Here is a 20,937-nt window from a genome sequence, read left to right as displayed (position 1 = left end):
AGCAATAGGACTTCAATATCATGCTCATGCAATTGATTTCAGCCAACTTGTTTTCCTCACCTAAAATTTTTTTAGGCTTTTTGATAATAATTCTATAATCCAGTTCCCAAGCAGCGCCACACTAAAGTGAGAACCAGGTCACTGTTATAACCAAAAGAAATCCCAAATCCCTCTAATCCTAAGGCTGGCAAAGTACTTCCAACACCTCGTCAGATTTTTGACTCACCACTTAAGCAGTGGGGGAAAATGAATTAGGTTAAAGGCAATAAAACTTAAACCGCCACACTTTACATGCTGCTATCCCATTAAACTGCTGTTCCAATACTCTAATCAACTTACAAACATACTGCTTTGCCCTCTACCACAAAAGCAACAAAACACAGAAGAATTTCCAGTGTTATCATTTGAAACATCCCTGCGAGACGTACTGTATTGCGCAGCATAACCCAATTTTGCGTATTTATATGAAAATGGGTTTATGTTTGGTCTCCTGCATTCTCTTTAAATTGATTTTGTATTGTATTGACAGTGTGGACTCGTCTTGGATTTCTAACACTGCTGCTCCCCTGCTGGACAGCAGTAGTGCTGCTTTCTCTACAGAGAGAGGGAGCTTGTTGGCCCTATAAATACCATTTTCACTGTAACTGTCCAGCACAGGAAGTAGGTCTGTATTAATGTCTTGTGGTCTTAGCATGTTCTTGCTAAGAAGCTGATGATATCATCCTATAATTGGCTCAAGTTTGATTCTCAATTTGAATTTTCATATAAAGTATGCAGCTTTAGATTACACCCTTAGAACTGTTTATATCATAACCAACCTGCAGGTTAGTCCATTACTTTATTGTCCAAGAAACATTCATTCAGTTGTCTTTTTCTAGCAATAACATTTGTACCATAATAATCCATATTTTTACTGTGCCCTTTCAATTTAGTTAGCTTTTTACTTATCAATTTTGTTAGCTTTATTATTTATTAAAGGATTAGTTCACTTTTGAATAAAATTTTCCTGATAATTTACTCACCCCTATGTCATCCAAGATGTTCATGTCTTTCTTTGTTCAGTCGAAAAGAAGTTTCATCAAAAAACCTTAATTTTTTTTTCGACTGAAGAAAGAAAGGCATCTTGGATGACATGGGGGTGAGTAAATTAACAGGAACATTTTATTTGAAAGTGAACTAATCCTTTAAGAAGATTATATATATATATATATATATATATATATATATATATATATATATATATATATATATATATATATATATATATATATATATATATGTGTGTGTGTGTATATATATATATATATATGTGTGTGTGTGTGTGTGTGTATATATATATATATATATATATATATATATATATATATATATATATATATATATATATATATATATATATATATATATATAAAAAACAATAAATTACCTAAATCTCCTTAATAAATTATCACTGTTCTGTGGTGTTATTATGATAATATTTTGCCCTGATAGTCAACTCTGCTCGCTTTTATTCTTAAAAATATAAAGGAAACAATAAACTGCATCTATTTTCTCCTCGCTGAAAGTGAGAGCTCTGCTGTCAATCTGCGGCTGGGGTGTATGGTTTAGGGGGCGGAGTTTGTGTGTCGGAGTGGGCGGGGTTTCCGCTAAACTCTGGGTTAGGTTGATTCACTATCGATCATTGGGGAAAGACGGGGCTAGATTTCCTTGTGGCGGAGAAATCTGATGTGTAGGCAACATGAATCGGGCGATCGCGGGGCGCAGATTAATTTTAGCACGTTTACAGATTTCTTTCAGACTGATTATCTTCGCCGATTAGATAAACGAATACAAATTAAATAGTTTTTCCCCCCTCCCGTGCTCCAGGAAGAAGTGTTTTGGATCGGACTTGCCAAAATCGCTACTTTGTTTCTCTTATGGACGGTGTGTGTGTGTGTGTTACCTAAAAAAGTAGCCGCGTCTTAACAGAGTTACGCATCCCTACGTTACGTGAAGTTGGGAGAAGCGAGGCCCGATCTCTTGACCCGTGGAGTACTCTTGAGTCTCTCTGGATGGATGGATGGGTATGGGGAGAGCAGGATCTTACTACCCCGGGGCTGAGCGCCTCATCTCTCCGGTACTACATCTACTAGTGCTGTGCACCCTCTCCTCTCTCACTCACATAGGTAAACATGGTCTTACCACTTTTACGATTCGTTGGACGTAAACAAGTTAGAAAATACCTTTTTAAAAGTAGCTTTTGTATTTAAGGGCTGTTTAATTGTCGCTTGTATAAATATTAAATATGATTTACGTGCGATATTATGACAGTGCTGGTTAATATTTAGTCACGGGAAAAGTGAATAGTTGTTTATGTGTCCTTCATCCTTGTCTTCTTCTTGCACACTAGGCTATCTTTATTCCCAATTCATGTAGTGCATCGATCTACGCGTCCCTCTTGCACTTCACTGGATTGGCTGCTTTTTAAAGGATATTAAATATTTATGAGTGATCATAATATTAATTAATTTCACATTATATTCATGAGTGATTGTTTGATTCGGTTTTATTTGTTGTTCGCTTTTGTTATTGCGATAGCAGGCAGCATGCTGTCAGATGCAATAAGATAGGGAAGTCATTAATATTTGTTCTCATATATCTAGATTTTGATCGGTATTTTTTATTTATTTATTTATTTTGCGTTATTGATAAATGTTTTAAAAAGTTAGCGTAATCAAGAATTATTTATTTATTTAATTACTTACTTACCCTAAATTCAGTTAATTTGGTGCCTTTGACCGCTTTGGACAAGTTGAAAATGGGTTGGCTTCTGAGCAGGAGACTGTGAATACTACACATTTGGTGCCCTGTTTTCTCTTGGCACCTTGTCAAGTGCTCCACTTTGGGTGTCCTGGCCGTAGACTGTGTTAATGCCATTGTGAATTAAGAGGATATGGAATGCTGCTGGGTGTCCATTGAGCAGTCACACCTTCATAATTAATTTAACATGGACCCCGGGCAGACAGGCATTATGCACTTCACTATTTTTCAATGAAGCAAAAAAAATATGAAATAACTCAACCTAAATATGTGTTAGTTTTCAACATAATTTCAGAAAAAAACAAAGTTATCCATAAAAGTATTAGTATTTTTATTGAATATGAAATTTCAAGTGTCATTGTCCCTTTCTTGCTTTTATATGTATATAACGCTTGATAGGACTCCTCTCCCTTTCAGCTGCAATATAATAAAGATATAATTTAATATAAAAATATCTGTTATATTTTTCAAACAGTAGTTTTATATTCAATCTTTCATTTGGCAAGAACTGAGTATTTTCTTTTAAACAACTGCATGCTTGCTGTTCTATGATTTCATTTTTGGATATTAGATCTGGCTGTATCGTCTCTCAATTGGTTTAGTCCCAAATATACATCTACCCCTTGGTGGTATTTGATTGGATTATAATCTTGGCAGAAGCAAGAGACAGTTGCAGCTGTTCGTTTTTTATTTCTCTTTCTTTCTCATGTCTGGAAGAGTGCTTTATTGTTTAGGGTTTGTAAGATTTTACAGACTACCTGTAAAAAGATGCCTTTTAAAACTGCTTTTGTGGTTAACTGTGATAAATCTTACTATAATACTTACTGAAATGACCAGAATCGTGATGTTCTTTATTTGTCTCATGCTGTAGTAAGGTTATGAAATGCTTTAAGTTGCAAATAAGAACAAAAATGAAAGGCTGATAAACTAGCATATTAAACCAGATTAGAAAGTTCAGTGCGATTCAGTCTGAGCTCTGAATTTAAGGCTGGAGATGTCATTTAGACATTGAGTCTTGTAACCCCCCCCCCCCCCCCGCTTTCTCCAGATCTTCACGTTGACTCCTGGAGAAGGCGTGGGCCTGTTGACCTCTCTGCCCTGGCCAAATTCCACATCTTGAAATTTCACTCCGCACACACTCTTTGGGCCCCTCTACAGCTGAGAATGGCTGCTCAAACGGCTGGCCACCCTGAGAAAATATTTCCAACGACTTAATAGCAACAAGGGTGTGCACTGTGCTCGAAATGAGACGGATCACCCCAACAGCAGGATCGCAGAAATGAACTGAGGCAGTGAAACAAACATTGTTTTCTCGGTCCGGTGTTTTACTGTTCGTTTGGTTTTATGATCTTGACAGGAATAATAAGCACTCCAATAGCTGTCTAATCATTTAAGTGATTTCATTAAATGTAATATTAAAGATATATTCTGAATAAAAAATGATTTGTGGATATTTTAAACATGGATGATTATTACTGTCAGTTTCTGGCATTTGTTTATTCAACCACATTAGCTTATAGACCCGCTTAGTGAGACGTTTCAGGGTTTAGGTTTAACATTTGTCAGGACACTGAGACATTCTAACACAAAGTGTGATAGTCTGAATCCCCCCCCCCCCCTCGTCTGCCAGTACTAGCTTAGGATCTGCTGCCCCCAACTGGGGGTCCCCAAGACATTCCTCAGAAGTGTTTTGCACAGAGACTGTAGTCAGCAGGATTAGAAGTTGTAAATATAACAAAGATTATTGGAGTATTTCTGTGTAATTAGTTGTGAAGTATACTAGCAATTTCTTCCTCTGCTCTTTTTGAGGCTATGGCCGTAACTTCAGTTGCATTGGGTCGCTTACACCAGCTTTTAAGGGGATTGTCTGGTGACAAGCTAATTGCATTTCAACAAGCAACCAGCAAAAACAACTCATCTCCAGGATTGTTGTGAATTGGATTACGGTTGGGTGGCAGTTTTAGTTCATGGCATACACACATGTGCTGTGCCCTTTTACATTAGTCTACATTCAAGTTCCTCAGAAAATATCAAAGATTATAAAACAGACACCCTCCCCTAGCACCTCACACCATGCTGCTGAGAAAAACAATGGAGGCACATGCGTTTGATGGGCGGCGAGGTCACATATGGCCAGTGGGACTCCATGAAAAGCCTCTCTGTTTTCCATGATATGTAGGACATACCTAGCTAATACGGTTACATTTGCAGCACAGCCTTTGTCGTTTCATACCCTTGCCCATTTACCCGGGTCACGATTCTTTATTTTCGAGCGAACCGCTGTTTGTTCACTCTTCAGTATTACTTGGTGCGCATCTGCTTTGAGCATCCGCTCGGACTATAAATGGGAATGTGCCGGAGATGGCTTTGTCTTGCATGCCTTGCCAAGTATTTGAGTTTTTTTGTTCTGGTACAGATGTCACTGGAGCCTTGCCTGATAAAACACAGCGGGAGGTGGATGGGAGCGGGGACTGCCTCTTTCCTCTCCCTTCCAGCCAATGTCTTTCTAGCACAACATCAACATGGCTTCGGCCAGGCTACCGTATTGTCTTACAGCATGTTTCTGAAACACAATCCAGCCTGTGCTTTGTCATGCCTCCTTCTCCTCCAGTGCAACGCGGATCGGCCGATCCGTTACAGCACTCTGCGCAGCAGCGCGTCATCTGATAATCAAATCAGATGCATTTGATTCCGCTGCGGTCGGAGTTATTGGCGTGGCAGGCAGAAATGGGTGGCCCTGACTGTGTAAGATAGAGTCATCACAAGCGTGTTAATGGAGAGGCTGCAGCTGATATCAGATTAGGACGGCCTCTCTCTGAGCTAATGCAATTGGGCCGCACTCAAAAGTGAGGCATTAAGACTCTAAGTGATGCAGTGTGGAGGCTGTTGTCCTTTTCTGGGAGATGTTTTTCTGGTTGTGCCATGTCATTGATGACTAATTGGGGGCGGCGCATGACACGATGACCAGATCTTGGGTGTATTTTCGACAACAAGTGTGTATAAAATAGGGCTGGGTTGAAAATTTCAGTCCGTTCTCATTTTTATGAACCGGTATGGATTTTTAACTCCCAAGAATGCATATGTTAGGCCCTGTTTCCACCTGGTATTAAGATGTGTTTTGGTCGATTGGCTCACAAGTGGGCATTGCTGAATACCGGTGTAAAAGTTTTGAACTTGTCCACTTTTGACCACTTCCAGAGCATGCATTAGTCTGGATTGCTTCTGTAGTGTAAACGCTCATGTGGTTGAATGCGTTTGAACAGCCACAAAAAAAAAAAAGCCTACTCTCTGCCTGCTTACTTAATGCATAAACATAATGGGAAGCGTGCTAGCCAGACAGGATTTAAACTTTGTCAGCTGAAGACCCAAGTTTGGTTTGAAGACGAAAAATGTACTAAGCACAATGTTCTCTCACCATTCCTGATTTCTAACACGTACTCACCCGTCTTGTGGCTATCGGAGCGGAAACGAAAGCTGGTGCTCTTCGAAAGTTTTTCTGTCATCTCCTGTCGTATTCATATGTAAATTGCACAAGCTTATTTTGTACATTTACCCGCTCGTAGACCGACCCCTCGAAGAAATCAAGACAGAAGTGGTTGAAAGTGGTTTTATCACGAAATTCTATCAGTAAATGCTGTTTTATTGTAGCGTGAAATATTACAATAGTAATTAGTACATGAACCGATCACCTCTTTACTAGTAGTTATAGCATGAAATAAACATGAATGAACATCAAATGTCAACCATATCGGTATTGGCTGATATACAGTACAGTCCAAAAGTTTGGAACCACTAAGATTTTTAATGTTTTTAAAAGAAGTTTCGTCTGCTCACCAAGGCTACATTTATTTAATTAAAAATACAGTAAAAAACAGTAATATTGTGAAATATTATTACAATTTAAAATAACTGTCTACTATTTAAATATATTTGATAAAGTAATTTATTCCTGTGATGCAAAGCTGAATTTTCAGCATCGTTACTCCAGTCTTCAGTGTCACATGATCCTTCAGAAATCATTCTAATATGCTGATTTGCTGCTCAATAAACATTTATGATTATTTTCAATGTTGAAAACAGTTGTGTACTTTTTTTTTTTATAGAAATAGAATAGAAAGTTCAAAAGAACAGCATTTATCTGAAATACAAAGCTTCTGTAGCATTATACACTACCGTTCAAAAGTTTGGGGTCAGTAAGAATTTTTATTTTTATTTTTTTGAAAAGAAATTAAAGAAATGAATACTTTTATTCAGCAAGGATGCATTAAATCAATCAAAAGTGGCAGTTAAGACATTTATAATGTTACAAAAGATTAGATTTCAGATAAACACTGTTCTTTTGAACTTTCTATTCATCAAATAATCCTGAAAAAAAAATATTGTACACAAATATTTTGTACATTTGTACACATTAAATGTTTCTTGAGCAGCAGATCAGCATATTAGAATGAAGACTGGAGTAACGATGCTGAAAATTCAGCTTTGCATCACAGGAATAAATTACTTTGTGAAATATATTTAAATAGTACACAGTTATTTTAAATTGTAATAATATTTCACAATATTACTGTTTTTACTGTATTTTGAATTAAATAAATGTAGCCTTGGTGAGCAGACGAAACTTCTTTTAAAAACATTAAAAATCTTAGTGGTTCCAAACTTTTGGACTGTACTGTATATTATATTTTTTTTAATGGCCAGATAAGAAAATTTGGCTGATCCATCAAAGCTGATAAATAATGGATAATTTCCTTCAGCTGAGACACTTCAGTTGCACACTGTTCACCATGATGGTTTTGAATTGCTTGAAAAATGATTGCAATCACTTCAAAAAAGTAAACAACGTTAAAAAAACGTTAAGTGCAACATGTGTAGCGCAAGTCTGTCATATAGGCTAGGTAAAATTATGATGAGAACACTAATGTAAAAGAATGCTGTGAATTCTTTGTACGCCCAAGCAGCTGAGACAGCAATGCACAACATTAATAACTATGACTGGGACTGTTAACATTATAAAGAGAACACTATTGTAATAAAATGTTAGAATTATTTGAGTTTAGTTGCTGACTTGCCATGTTTCAATGCTTGTTATGGGAAGAGCACATCCACAACAGGAGTTACACATTCTGCAGCACACAATAAGTTCATTTGCGTCATTTTTTGCAGATATAAGTTGTAATATTTTGTTTACGTTGCATAATTATATGGTTAATCTCATATAGGATGGGTTTGGTTGAGCTAATTAACAAAGCGCTTCAGTTTCCTGGTGTTTATTCAGCTCTTCTCATGCAATTCAAACAGTAATATTAATTTGAGATGTTTGTTTTTCAAAAACGATACATTATTAATAATAACTAGCACTTTTATTTTTCTCGTATTATTTTCATCAACAGTATGGTTTAATTAAAATCATTTCATTAGGCTATTGTCTGTGCGGAGGCTATTCCAATTTATTTATCCATGGCACATGCATTTTGATTCTTTATATGCAATGTTGTCCAGTGACTTGTTTGCATTATATAAGGACTTTTTTTTTATTATTTGTAAGGCCTTTTTTTTTTTTTTTTTGATAAACAAAGTTGGCCATAGGAGTGTAAAATTAATTTTGAAACCTACAGGGGTTCAAACTGTTCTGTATATGTTTGATTTATGTTAAAGTGCTTAGGACATGGCTTTTAACGGTGAGAACTGTGTTGATCAGGCTCGCAAAAATTATATTAAAAATTGCATTTAGATTTAGATTTATGGGCCAATGTATCGGTTATCAGCTCTCAAATATAAAGAATTATCGGTAGAAATATCGAAATACCAAAATTTTGATATCAGTGCATACCTACTACCAACTAACAGGGTTTCCTCCTGTAGACTATAGTTTACAGCATTAGTTGAGAGAGGTTTTTTCAATTGAGAAAAATGTACGTACTGTTCCTGATATGTATCCAAATGAATCAAATCAAATTGAAGGGAGACTGGAATTGAATTGAATCACAAGTTTGTCAATAGAAACCGAATCAAACTACTAAAACCATAAAAATGTTATTGAATTGACGTCAAGTGAAGCAAGTATGTAGTATTCAAAGAAAACACTTTTAATTGTTACCCTTTGACCACACCCAAAGACACTTTTAGGAGGTAAACAGTTGCATGTAGTTTGCATGCCATGACTCTTATGTGCTTACAAGCACATGTGCTGGTTATGTGTGGATAGCAGCGGGGCCAGAAAAGTGTTTTTCTCATTTGAAGTGCCGTTTTATTTGATTTTATTGCGGCCATAAGCATTCTCCTTTGTAGATAACAGGAGGTTTCACACACTCGTTGAGCCGACTGTTAATGTTTCTAGACCATAATGTAAAACACACATGGAGTCATGTTGTGAGGAAAAGCACAGTCCACTAGCACACCTTATTATGGTTAAGCAGTTTAAACTGGTTTATGACAGGAGCCACAACAATAGCTGTTTGATAAGATTCTATCTTATATTTGTGCTCCTTTGTTCATAGTTAATGTGTTTAATTGGTTAAGTCAGTATTCTATTAAATGTCTAGTTTAAAACACATGTGCCAAGTTCTTAGAAATGTATACTCTTTGAAATCATGTTGTTTCATATGGTTTTGAAAGACTTTTTTACCATTTTAAAGAACAATTTCAGTTTAATGACTTAAACTGTTGAATGCGAGTTTAAGAATGTCATGTAGTGTAACTATCAACTAAAAAGTAATAACATGTGACGTTTTCCTTACAACATCATGGATGCATATGAGTACAAAACAATTTTCACTCAGAAATTGCTGGTAAAATTCACAATTACACAGAAAAAAAAAAGTAACGCATTGAAATTTTGAAGTAGAAAAACTGAAATAGTGACATAAGACATTCCAGTTATCCACGTTTTATTCTCAACTTTTAAAAAAATATTTTTTTTTACAGTTTGTACAAATCTTTATCATCATCAGAAAGTTTTTTTTTTTTTTTTTTAAATCAAGGCAAAGAGTATGATTTTACGAATATCAGGAATTCATGAAAATGTATAATAAATATGCATTTTTATTTAACATTTACAATCTGAACATTATTTGATATTTTAATAGACTTCATGAGCATCTGCAGGTATCTTTCTTTGATATCATTTCCTGTTTAGTTTTTTTTGTACATTGCTTACACCACATGACTTTGTTGGTTGCGCCACATGACTTTTCAAATAATAATAATATTATGATATTATAAAAACTGGTTCTCTGTTTTTTTTTTTATAAATAATTAAAATTATTAATTAAAATACTGTGCAAAACTTTTTAATAAATTTTTGTTTGTTTATTTTAAGAATTTAATTCATTGAATGAGTTTTTTTCTCTGTATTATGCTGACATTTAAAAACAAATTAAACTGAAATTTAATACACAAATGGAAAAACATGCTCATCATTGAAAAGGTGTATTCAATTTGTTCATTTTATGTATGAGTTGCATTTTTGAATAAATTAATATTTATTCAAAATATTTTTTTTTTTTTTTTTTTTTAATGAAGATTGTTAAAAAACATTTTATCCTTTCTTTCTTAGGTGAGAGCCAGGTTCAAACTCCACAGTGCCGCATCCAAAAGTGCACCACCGACTTTGTCTCTCTCACTTCCCATCTTAACCCTTCACTGGATGGCTTTGATACTGAGTTTTGCAAGGCGCTGCGGGCCTACTCCGCCTGCACCCAGCGGACATCCAAGAGCTGCAGAGGCAACCTGGTCTTCCACTCTGCCATGCTGGGCATCAGTGACCTCATGAGCCAGAGAAACTGCTCCAAGGATGGGCCCACATCGTCTACCCATCCCGTCATCACCATTGAGCCGTGCAACTACCACAGCCGCCATCACCAAGTATTGCGGCCTGGGACAGGGACAGGGGCTCCAGAACACCCACGACCGACCTATCTGTTCTGTGGCCTGTTTGGGGACCCTCATCTTAGGACTTTCAAAGACCATTTTCAGACATGTAAGGTTGAAGGGGCATGGCCCCTCATTGACAACAATTACCTGTCAGTGCAGGTCACAAATGTTCCAGTGGTATATGGATCCAGTGCCACAGCAACCAATAAGGTGAGTTGTTTTTATAATTATTTTTTATGTGTAGAACTAAAATAACACTGGTTAACTTTTTTAACTAACAAAAATTTTTTTTTTTTTTACCAAATTTATTAATCTAGGTCCATATTAATTGATAGATTTTTTTTTTCAAAATATGTTAATTTAAACAAATTTAAATGTTAAAAATATTTTATTATAATTAGAAATTAATATTAAACAAGATGAATAAATCTGGAACAGGCTTTGTTCTTAGTTATTTCAGAGCTTAAAACTTTCAGATGAATTTGATCGTATGAAATTGTATTTACTTTGAAGAAAAATTGAAAATGTTTACATGTTATACAGTGTTGCATTATAAAATTTAAAAATCAATTTATCTTGATCATGAGGAGACTGAATAGCCACATTTGATTGAACAGGCATATGGTAGTTTGTTTTGTTTCATAAATAAGTTTAGCTTTTTTATGTTTAAATCACAACATGCTGCATTGTTATTATCTTTGTTTGAAGTGCATGATGTCTCTATATATGACTATATGGATAAGATTATCAGAAAGAGCTGCAGACAGTAGATAAGACCTATAACTTTCAACTTTGACCAAGTATTCACAGGTGCAAGCTAAACAAAGCAAACAGCTCCAGTCTCATGACTAACACTTGTGACCAACATGTCTGTGAAATTCTAATATCATTAATGACTGGATGTAGCCTGCGCTGTGGCGTGACCCATAATAAGGTGACTTTGAAAGAAGCCTCTGTCTTCAGTTTTCCGTGTGGGGCTTATAGTCAAACACACCCGCTTACACACAGACCCATTTCAAATGTGCTGATGCAGAATATTGACTGCTAGCAGCATGTTTACAGATTTTTGTAATGTGAAACATCTGGAAGCTTAGGAATATTACAGCCTGAACAGTCTGCGTTTGTCAGATACTCGTCGATTTTGTCCTCGAGTTAAAACAGTTCAGCTTATCGTTGGACAGATGTGGCTTCAAATGCTAAGTTTGGCCGCCCATGCTAATTACCTCTCATTTGACCCCTTGACCTTGAAGGTGGGGAGCCATTATTAAACATTTGCAAGTAATTATTAGCATACACCGTTTAACTGAGGCCTTTTCAGCTGCCTCACCTTATGGCCAACTGGTCATCATTTTTCATCCTTGTCCTGTGTACAAAGCTGCTATTCATCCACCGCTAATGTAACGCCACACTTCTTGTTAGCCAGTGCTTTTGCTTCCCACAAGTCTTAGAGTTTCACAGTCTAAGGACTGTATACTGGGTGCATTTTATGGTTAACGCTAACATGGCAAAAGGGTTTGCGGATCTGTAAATGCGTGTAATATTCTAAAGAACTGCACAAATCCAGATCTTCTTGTTTTACTGGGATGAAGTAATTCTTGTTTTCTGTGCTAGGCATAAAACCACTTTTGTAAATGTGAATGCGTTATTATTTCAGTGTTAGTAAACATTCTCTAATCCCAGTGCAATATGCAAAGACTGTAAATAGGCCATTTGTAGGTTGATTGCTCCAAAAACTAACACTGTGGTGTTAGTTAAAACATTGCTGTTTGTTTGTGCATCCTGACTGGACCAATCAATGGTGTGAATTTGTGACGAGACTATCTATTTGTCCAACCAATGGCAAAAAATGTTCAGGAAACCAGTTTGAAAACAGTCATTGTTTTTGAAATTCCCGTTTTTTTTTTTTTTTTGTAGTAGAGGTAATTGATTTATTTTAATTGGGTCTACAGATAAATGGCACCTTTTGGTGGGTCTCTGCAAGATATTTACATAAGTTTTTAAATAAAGTAATTTATTTAATGTATTTTTTGGTGAATAATTATTCAAGTTTTTAAATAACAGCCATTCAATAACAATTAGCTTTGCTAAAAAAAGAAAGATAAAATACATTTCTGATCATTTACATTGCAAAACAATTTTCAAAGTCGACTTCATTTTTAGCACATCGCATAGTGACAAAACAGTTCCTTCCTTCAGTAATAATAATAATGCAGATTTGTTATTGTTAATGATCATATATGTTATTAATGTATCAAAAAGCAGAAATAAAACAATAATTAAATGATTGATATTGCTCATAAAGCAATCTAGTGATAGAGATTATACGCACTTCACCATTACTATATGCATTAGGGATGTAACAATATATTGTCACAGTATATCGCAATACAATATGTATGGTGCATAGTGACAATATGTATTGTGTATAGTTCACCCAAAATGAAAATTAATGTATGAGAAAAACAATTCCAAGGTTACAGAGTTTTTAATGTCAGTAGTACTACATTTAATCTACTATATATAATGTTGAATATAATGTATAATAATGCAATGGGGGAATATTTGTCGGTCCTGATAATGCCAAATGTCTTGTGTTACCAGTAAAAAGTGGCCTACATTATTTTAAATATATCTAGTCAGTGACATAGTGAAAACATATTCATCTAAAATAATTCTGTATTTTCAGTGTCAGAATCATGAATATGTTATTCTGGTATCAACGTTGTCCTGTGCATTGGGTTACCAAGTCCAAGCCTATTCATTTCCACCCCCAATGTAATACCAATTACCAGTTAATTTTTTATTATCCTTTTACCATATGTCTTGGAGTATCACAATAATATCGTATCTTGAGTTCATTGTGATATATATCGAATCGTGGCATGAGGGTATCGTTACACCCCTAATATGTATTATTCACCATTAACTGTGATAAAATGGAAGCTAGCACTGTTTTATTCAGTATTGTGAGTGATGCAGATTCTTTAAAAAAGTAGGGTGGGGACTTTATTTTGCATATCCGTTGCTGACTGGATTTTAAGAGAGAGTGAAAATTCTTTTGATTGTGGAGGGCTGGGATTTAAGAGCTCTAAATTAATTCGAGAAGTCCGGCATATAGCATTAGAGAGAAGTCTGTTGTGCTACTAGTGGATAGTTAGGACATTTTGACTGCAGTAAAAAAAAAAAAAAAAGAAAGATATGAATGGATGAATCCTTCACAATAAAATCAATTACATGCATTTAGAAAATAGAAATAGGGTGAATTTTAATTTCATGCCAATCATGAGTTCATGATTGATTTCAACTATTCTCTCTGTTCTTCTTTTAAGATTACGATAATCTTCAAACCATACCAAGAATGCACGGACCAGAAGGTCTACCAGGCCGTAACAGACGACCTTCCAGCCGCCTTTGTGGACGGCACCATCAGCGGGGGCGATAGCGAAACCCGCAGCATCTGGATCCTGGAGAAGTCGCCCGGTCGGCACGTAGAAATCCACGCCGCGTACATCGGTGTCACCATCATCGTACGCCAGCAGGGCCGTTACCTGACGCTAGCCGTGCGGATGCCAGAGGAGCTTGCCATGGCCTTCGACGAAACGCAGGACCTGCAGCTTTGCATGAACGGTTGCCCCACGTCAGAGCGCATCGACCAAGAGGGACATCTTCAGCTGCCCATGCTGGGCCTCCAGCAGGCCGGCTTTCAGCCGCAGGCGAGGGTCGAGGCCCAGAGAGGCGTCTTCACCCTCGAAAGCGCCTCCAGGAAGTGCAAGGAGCAACTGGAGGTTAAGGACATCTATTTCCACTCCTGCGTGTTTGACCTGCTCACCACAGGAGATGCGAATTTCACCACTGCCGCCTACAATGCCCTGAAGGACATGGAGACTCTGCACCCCAAGAAGGAGCGCTGGCATATTTTTCCTAACTCGACCGCTGGGCTGAGGCCGTTTTCATTACTCCTCAATGCACTGCTAACCGGCTTCCTCCTCACTGTGCTTTTATAATGTGTACAGTGTTTTGATAACTGTTTCGAAGAAGAAAAACGATGGAAAACGAGACTGTAAAAAGTCGGTACTCTGGGTAAAGGGTACTTTGTATATACTGTCTGTGTGGAGAATGAATGTTAGAATACGAACCTTCATTAGACTGTACATTTTGTGTAAATGATGTTTTCAACAGAGCTGAATATTGTAGATTTTTGTGAGTGAATTTTTTGAAATTTCATGTTTTTGTCCTCAGGAGAGGAAATCTTAATGGAAGCACTTTATTTTTATTTTATTTTTTTGGTTTTTGCAGCTAGAAAACAGTGTTCCACGGAACAAGTGCTCAATAATCTTTCTTGGTACGCTCAGCGCTTTTTTTTCTTTTTATACATTTCTGTAGGTCTCTAAACAAATGGTACTTACTTCACCATTTTTCTGTGTAGAACTGTGTTAAACAAGTTTCACAATGTGGTTGGCATAGTAACTGTCATAGACGTTTAAAGAAGGATCATGTTGACTAGACATTCACCTTATCTGTATTTTTAGTTCTAGTACTCGGCACTGTTGAGTAACATTGATCAGCAAAAAACAAAGTGAAGAATTCAGGCGAACGCAGCAGACGTAGGTTGAAGTGCACTTAATTCAGAAATTCGTTGACCTTTGGAATGGATCTATTGGAAGTTCGGTCCATTCTTATAAATGACAATCAGAATTTCTTTCGTTTGGTACAAAATCTACCTAATGTACGAACACTAAACATCAATCCTGAAGAGTGCATTTTAGAGACACCAAAATATTTATGCTGAAAGTTTCATCCTCTACCAGACTAATTTCAGAGTGAGTGGCTCTCATTGAGTGAACTGGAAAATGGATGTTGCATAAGTGCTAAAGTGGGCCATGTCTCATTCCTGGTCACTCAAACGGACTTCCAGAATGGCTCCTCACAAGATTACATTTATTAGCTTTGTCCCTTTGCCAAACAAATATTGACTGTCTGTTCAAAGTGTTAAGTTCCTCTTGTCCTTGTTTTATCCTTGACCAAAGATATGACGCAGAACCAACACATTTTGCTAGACATGAGACTGTGGGCTTCCCTATAAGTTTTGCTTTTCCTAAAAAAGATTGGTATTGTCATACGTTTAGCAAGCTAGTGCCATAAATCAACTCACCTGACTTGGCTTTAAAAAGCAGAAATATGTTCAATTGAATTGTTATTTGGCCCCACGAGCATTTTAACAGTTATTTTGTCTGCCAAAAGTGCAACTTGAGCCGTGGTTCTTTTACTGAATGCACCTCAGCAGTGATTTCATTGAGAGCTTCAAAGCAAATGAAGGATGTGCAGAAACACTTATGTCTCTATTTGCTATAAATGTGGCATTTGGCCTGATGGACACATAATTCATTTGATGAAATTGAATTGTACACCTTCTGGGTCTTACTGTCCACCTGCTACAGAAGCCATGCCAACACTCCTGATATGCACGTTTCCATACCAAGACTTGCTACTGTAGAGACGTCATTGTTTAACTACTGCCAGTGCTGAAGAGCTGCTACAATACTGTGACAAGTGTAATCGATTGTATTTGGAACACTGGGAGTTTCGCTAGCAGTGATTGGCCGGATCCGAAACTGGATCATTTGATTGGCCGAATGGCCTAAATCAGTGTACAGTGGGATTTTTTTTCCCCCCACACCCTTAAAAACCAGAACAAGGCATCAGAGTGCAATTAAGTAGCTGCAAAGGAAAGCCTTCATCCTGTGTTTTTGCATTTCGCATTTGATCTTGTGATCTCTTATATTTGTTGTGAACATTGTTTTTGTGAAGAGTGACTGCTCAATGTTTATACTTAAATTATTTATGAAATATAGTGTCTTGTTAGAGAAGTTAAGCTCAATACTCTTGCTGTTGAAAAACGTTTGAGATGTGATTGTACTGCCACCTAGTGGGTCACCATTGTTACATCAGTGTTTTAGTATTGTACGGATGCTGTTTAAAAAAAAAAAGAAAAAAAAAAAGAAAAAGGAAAAATGTGTTATTTAAAACAATAAATACATAAATTCCCCTGGCTTTAATTTGTTTTTGTTTTTTTTGTTATGTACATTTACATGTATTAATTTAGCATATGCTATTGTCCAAAGCGAGAACAGCACAGTACAAGTAGCACTACCAAACCAAAAGTACCATAGTGTAACACTGTAGCAGAGATGTAAACATGCAACCAATGTTAGTCAAGTGTTTCTTAATATCATATTTCTATTTTTTTCTGTAATATACAATACCTTTCAAAATGTTTGGGTTGGTAAGATTTTTTTTTATTATTATTATTATTTATTTATTTAGAAGCTATTTTATTCAACCTGGATGCATTAAATTGTCAGTAAAGACATTTATCATTTTAAAAATATTTCCATTTCAAATCTATGATGTTCTTTTGAACTTTCTATTGATCAAAGAATCCTGAAAAAAATGTTTCCACGAAAATATTAAACAGTTTTCAAACTTGATAATAGGAAGAAATGTTTCTTGAGCAGCAAATCAGCATATTAGAATGATTTCGGAAGGATCACGTGACACTGAAGAAAATTGTATTTTAAAATTAAAATAGAAAACTCATTTAAGTTGTAATATTTCACATGATTGCTGTTTTTACAGTATTTCTGATCAAATAAATGCAGGTTACTTTCAAAAACATTAAAAAATCTTACCAGCCACAAGTTTTTGAACGGCAGTGTAACAACAAATAAACAAATGTTACAAACAAATAAATGCAAAAAAAGGCTTGATAAAGCTGTTAAGTCACATTCAAACAAACCTCCTCAATATAAACAAACTTTGTCTCAGTCTTTGATAGAGTGTTATGCACACTGATCTCGTTTCATCAAAGGTTACTATACAAAGGCGACTTTACAAAGCCATGGCCTACAAAAACAACCTTGTAGTGCAGTTCATTTGTTGTATTGTGCATATGATGTGGTTTTGAGCAGCTATCACACTGATCTGCCCATATCGAAGCACCTGTCTTGTGGCGTGATGTTGGTCTGCAGCTCATCGAGACGCTCATCAACATTCAGGTTCTCATTTACATCAACCTGAGTTCCTTCAGCAGCACGTCCAATTAACTCTGACAACCGTGACAGTTGTTTTTGAAATTCTGCAATTCTGCAGAAGAGAAATACGACAGGTTTCATTTTAATTGTGAAAAATTAAAGTGTTGCACTACTGTTCAGTTTGCATAAGCAGTAATGAGCGCTCACCACTTTATGACGGCTTGCGCTGTCATCAAAATGTTGAAAATGGTGATTTTCAGCAGGAGAATTCTGAGAGCTTGAATAAGTAATAGATCTTTGTTTGCCCGGACTTCTGCAACAGTAGAGAAAATGATTACAGCACAAACACTAAATTGAATTCCTAGGATTAACAAATTGCATCTTACTGTACCTTCCAATAAACTGCTTTGATGGTCCAAACAAATATCAGAGGTTTCTTCATCATCAGCACTTTCTGAAATGAACACCACCTTACTAATGCATTTCACAGTAACACTTTACAATAAGGTCCCTTTAGTTAATGTTATAATGCATAACAGCATTAACATTGAGCAATACGTTTGTATTAACTAATAATGAGCAATAAATGTTGAAATTAAATTTAACTAAGATTAATAAATGCTACAGAAGTATTTTCATTGTACTGGGGGAATATAAGGTACACTGTAAAAAATGACCGTGATTTTAACAGTAAAAAACTGTAAAAATGCTGCGGTGAAAAACTGTCAATTGGTTTACAGAAAGTTTCAGTACCATTTACGGTGAATAACTGTAATAGATCTAACGGTACATTTAACGTAATTTTACGGTAAAATACCGTTAAACTCACAGTTTTGGGAAGAGAAAAATAACAATTCATTGTAAAATTTACAGTGAAAAAACGTAAATTGACATTCCCACAATTCCCTGCGTGACACTTCACATTTGATATATTTTCGTTAAAATAACTGTTTCTTCTTAGTTTTTCTCATTTTTTTTCTAATCAGTTATGTACATTAGGGTTTTATGTTACATCTAATGTTGTTAAATTAATGTTTATTGCATTTTTAAAATTTCATGCATGTTACCATGATGGTGTTTAGTGTGTGTGTGAATGACACTGTGTGCACCTTCTATATATTAGTGTTGTCCTCCTCAGCTTGTGGAAAAGCTGCTTGTGATGAACTTTGATTCATCATGTGACTCTTATCACCACTGTGTTTGGTGACTGTCAGTGTATTATAAAGATACAAAACAGATATTAGTACTTCATTAGGTTGGTAAATTAACATTATATCAGTTAATGAAATATGTTATTTTACCGTAAATTTAACGGATTTTTTTTTAACGTTGCTACTGTATTTTTTTACGGTAAAGTTCTGGTAACCACAGCTACCGTTTTTTTACCGTAAATTTTACTGGGATTTTTTTTTTACAGTGTAACTACATGGGTTAGTGCCTAGTTATTACCCAGTTATTACAATTACTATAATAAGCACATGCTATAGTATGCACATGAGGAACAGGATTGTAAAATAAAGTGCTACCACATGTTTTCATGACGATGCCATTGAAGAACCATTTTTGATTCCTCAAAGAACCTTTCAGTCATCAGTTCCTAAAAGAACCTTTTTTTTCTTAGTGTGAAGAACATTTCAATATTCTAAAGAACTATAAAGAACTTTTTGTACAACTAAAAGGTTCCATTTATGTTAGAACCTTTATTTTTAAGAGTGAAGGACCCAGATAATAATTACAGAATTTACCGGTTGTCTCCTTTGGGAATCCAGCATAGTGTCTGTGCATGTGTTGATCGGAGCCTCTATGACTCACAAAGCAAGTGTAGGACGTCCATTCATTCGAAGCCACAGAGATAACAGACATTGCACTCTGAATGCCATTGTGTCCTTGGAGTAAGTTAGAGACTGCTGGATTAGTTCCTCTGGTGCCACTAGAAATCCAGGCCACCTCCATGTCTCCTTGATGAATGTCATGGACCACACACACCAGGATGGTCAAGCCGCTGTGATCAGTGTTCAGATGAAATGGTGGAGATAAGATGGCATAAGGGACAGCATCTGATCCCACTTTAGAGATTCATGAAGAGGTTAGAAACGTTCGTGTTAGTATGCATAGAAATCCAAATCAGCATATTAAAATGATTTGTGAAGGATCATGTGAAACTGAAGACTGGAGAACTGGGCTGTTGAAAAATCTGCTTTGCCATTAGAGAAATAAATTACATTTTAAAGTATATTAAAATAGAAAACAGTTATTTTAATATTTCACTCTATTAGTTTTTACTGTTTTTTTTTTTTGATCAAATATAATTATGCAGCCTTATGCGAATACTTTCAAAAACATTAAAAAATCTCACTGATCCCAAACATTTGAACAGTAATTTAAAAACAGGACAAAAACAGCCAAGTTTTAGCAGAAATACAGTATTTTTAATTCTATTATTTAATGACTTGAGCTTACTTGAGCTTTGTATTTGTTAAAAATGTTAGTAAACTCTACAACTTACTTGTAAAAAGCATGGTGGTGAGGAGGGTGGGAAGCATGATGATGTTGTTTAGCTCTATGAGTTCAGCCAGGCAGTGAAAAGGATTATCAAGTTTCAGTCATGTGATTTCACACCCGCCATGGAATCTTTCCATCGGTGTGTTGCTGTGCCAAAATACTGTATGGCTGCGCTAAAATGAGAACACAAAGGCCTGTGCCGCTAAACACGCTGATACACTTATTTTGGCGTCAGGTTTCATTCATGGGGTAGAATAACTCACTTGCAACACAACATTTAAAAAGAGTAAAGTATGTTCATTCACCTCACTGTCTCCTTCCGAGTTCCATCAGCATTTGAATTTCAGAACATTTGTTGGACAAATTATGTACTTGAAATAATGAATGTAATGAAATAGACATACAAAATGTTCTATCTGGTGTGATATGTTGTATTACTTGCGAGAATGTGATGTAGAGTGTGTTTCCAAAGATTCACACCTGTTTTATGTTGGTTTCTTCTGTGGTGAGAGAGAGATAATATCAACACCAACGGCTGTACCTGCTGCTTTGTACATCTGGATGAAATAAAACTGCACTTTCAAAGAATTTTTTGATCAGGTATATGCCAACGGTGCTTGATCTCTTCTAAAAGTATTTGTCATGAAACAAAATAGCAGTATTAATCGGCCATTTTTTGCAAGTCAGATTCAAGTCTTAAGTATTAATAGAAAGGCTTGAGTCAAGTCCT

At 35.9% G+C, this 20,937-nt stretch overlaps 1 protein-coding gene and 1 long non-coding RNA gene across 2 annotated transcripts; one reads left to right on the top strand and one right to left on the bottom strand.

Moving 5' to 3' along the window:
- Positions 1-1,705: 1,705 nt before the first annotated feature.
- On the top strand, positions 1,706-16,735 carry rgmb (repulsive guidance molecule BMP co-receptor b). Its single transcript, XM_067407716.1, has 3 exons — positions 1,706-2,165; positions 10,358-10,884; positions 14,004-16,735. The coding sequence occupies exons 1-3, from the start codon at positions 2,060-2,062 to the stop codon at positions 14,676-14,678; spliced, it is 1,308 nt and encodes a 435-aa protein (XP_067263817.1). The 5' UTR covers positions 1,706-2,059; the 3' UTR covers positions 14,679-16,735.
- A 179-nt stretch (positions 16,736-16,914) lies between these two features.
- Positions 16,915-19,573, bottom strand: LOC137034628 (uncharacterized). Its single transcript, XR_010896961.1, has 4 exons — positions 19,451-19,573; positions 18,097-18,159; positions 17,913-18,018; positions 16,915-17,817 (listed from the first exon to the last, which is right to left on the bottom strand). It is a non-coding gene; the product is annotated as an uncharacterized lncRNA (long non-coding RNA).
- Positions 19,574-20,937: the final 1,364 nt, after the last annotated feature.

This window comes from Chanodichthys erythropterus, chromosome 13, assembly GCF_024489055.1.
Source record: "Chanodichthys erythropterus isolate Z2021 chromosome 13, ASM2448905v1, whole genome shotgun sequence".
NCBI classification, from domain to species: Eukaryota; Metazoa; Chordata; class Actinopteri; order Cypriniformes; family Xenocyprididae; genus Chanodichthys; species Chanodichthys erythropterus.
This window is presented reverse-complemented; position numbering and strand designations above follow the sequence as displayed.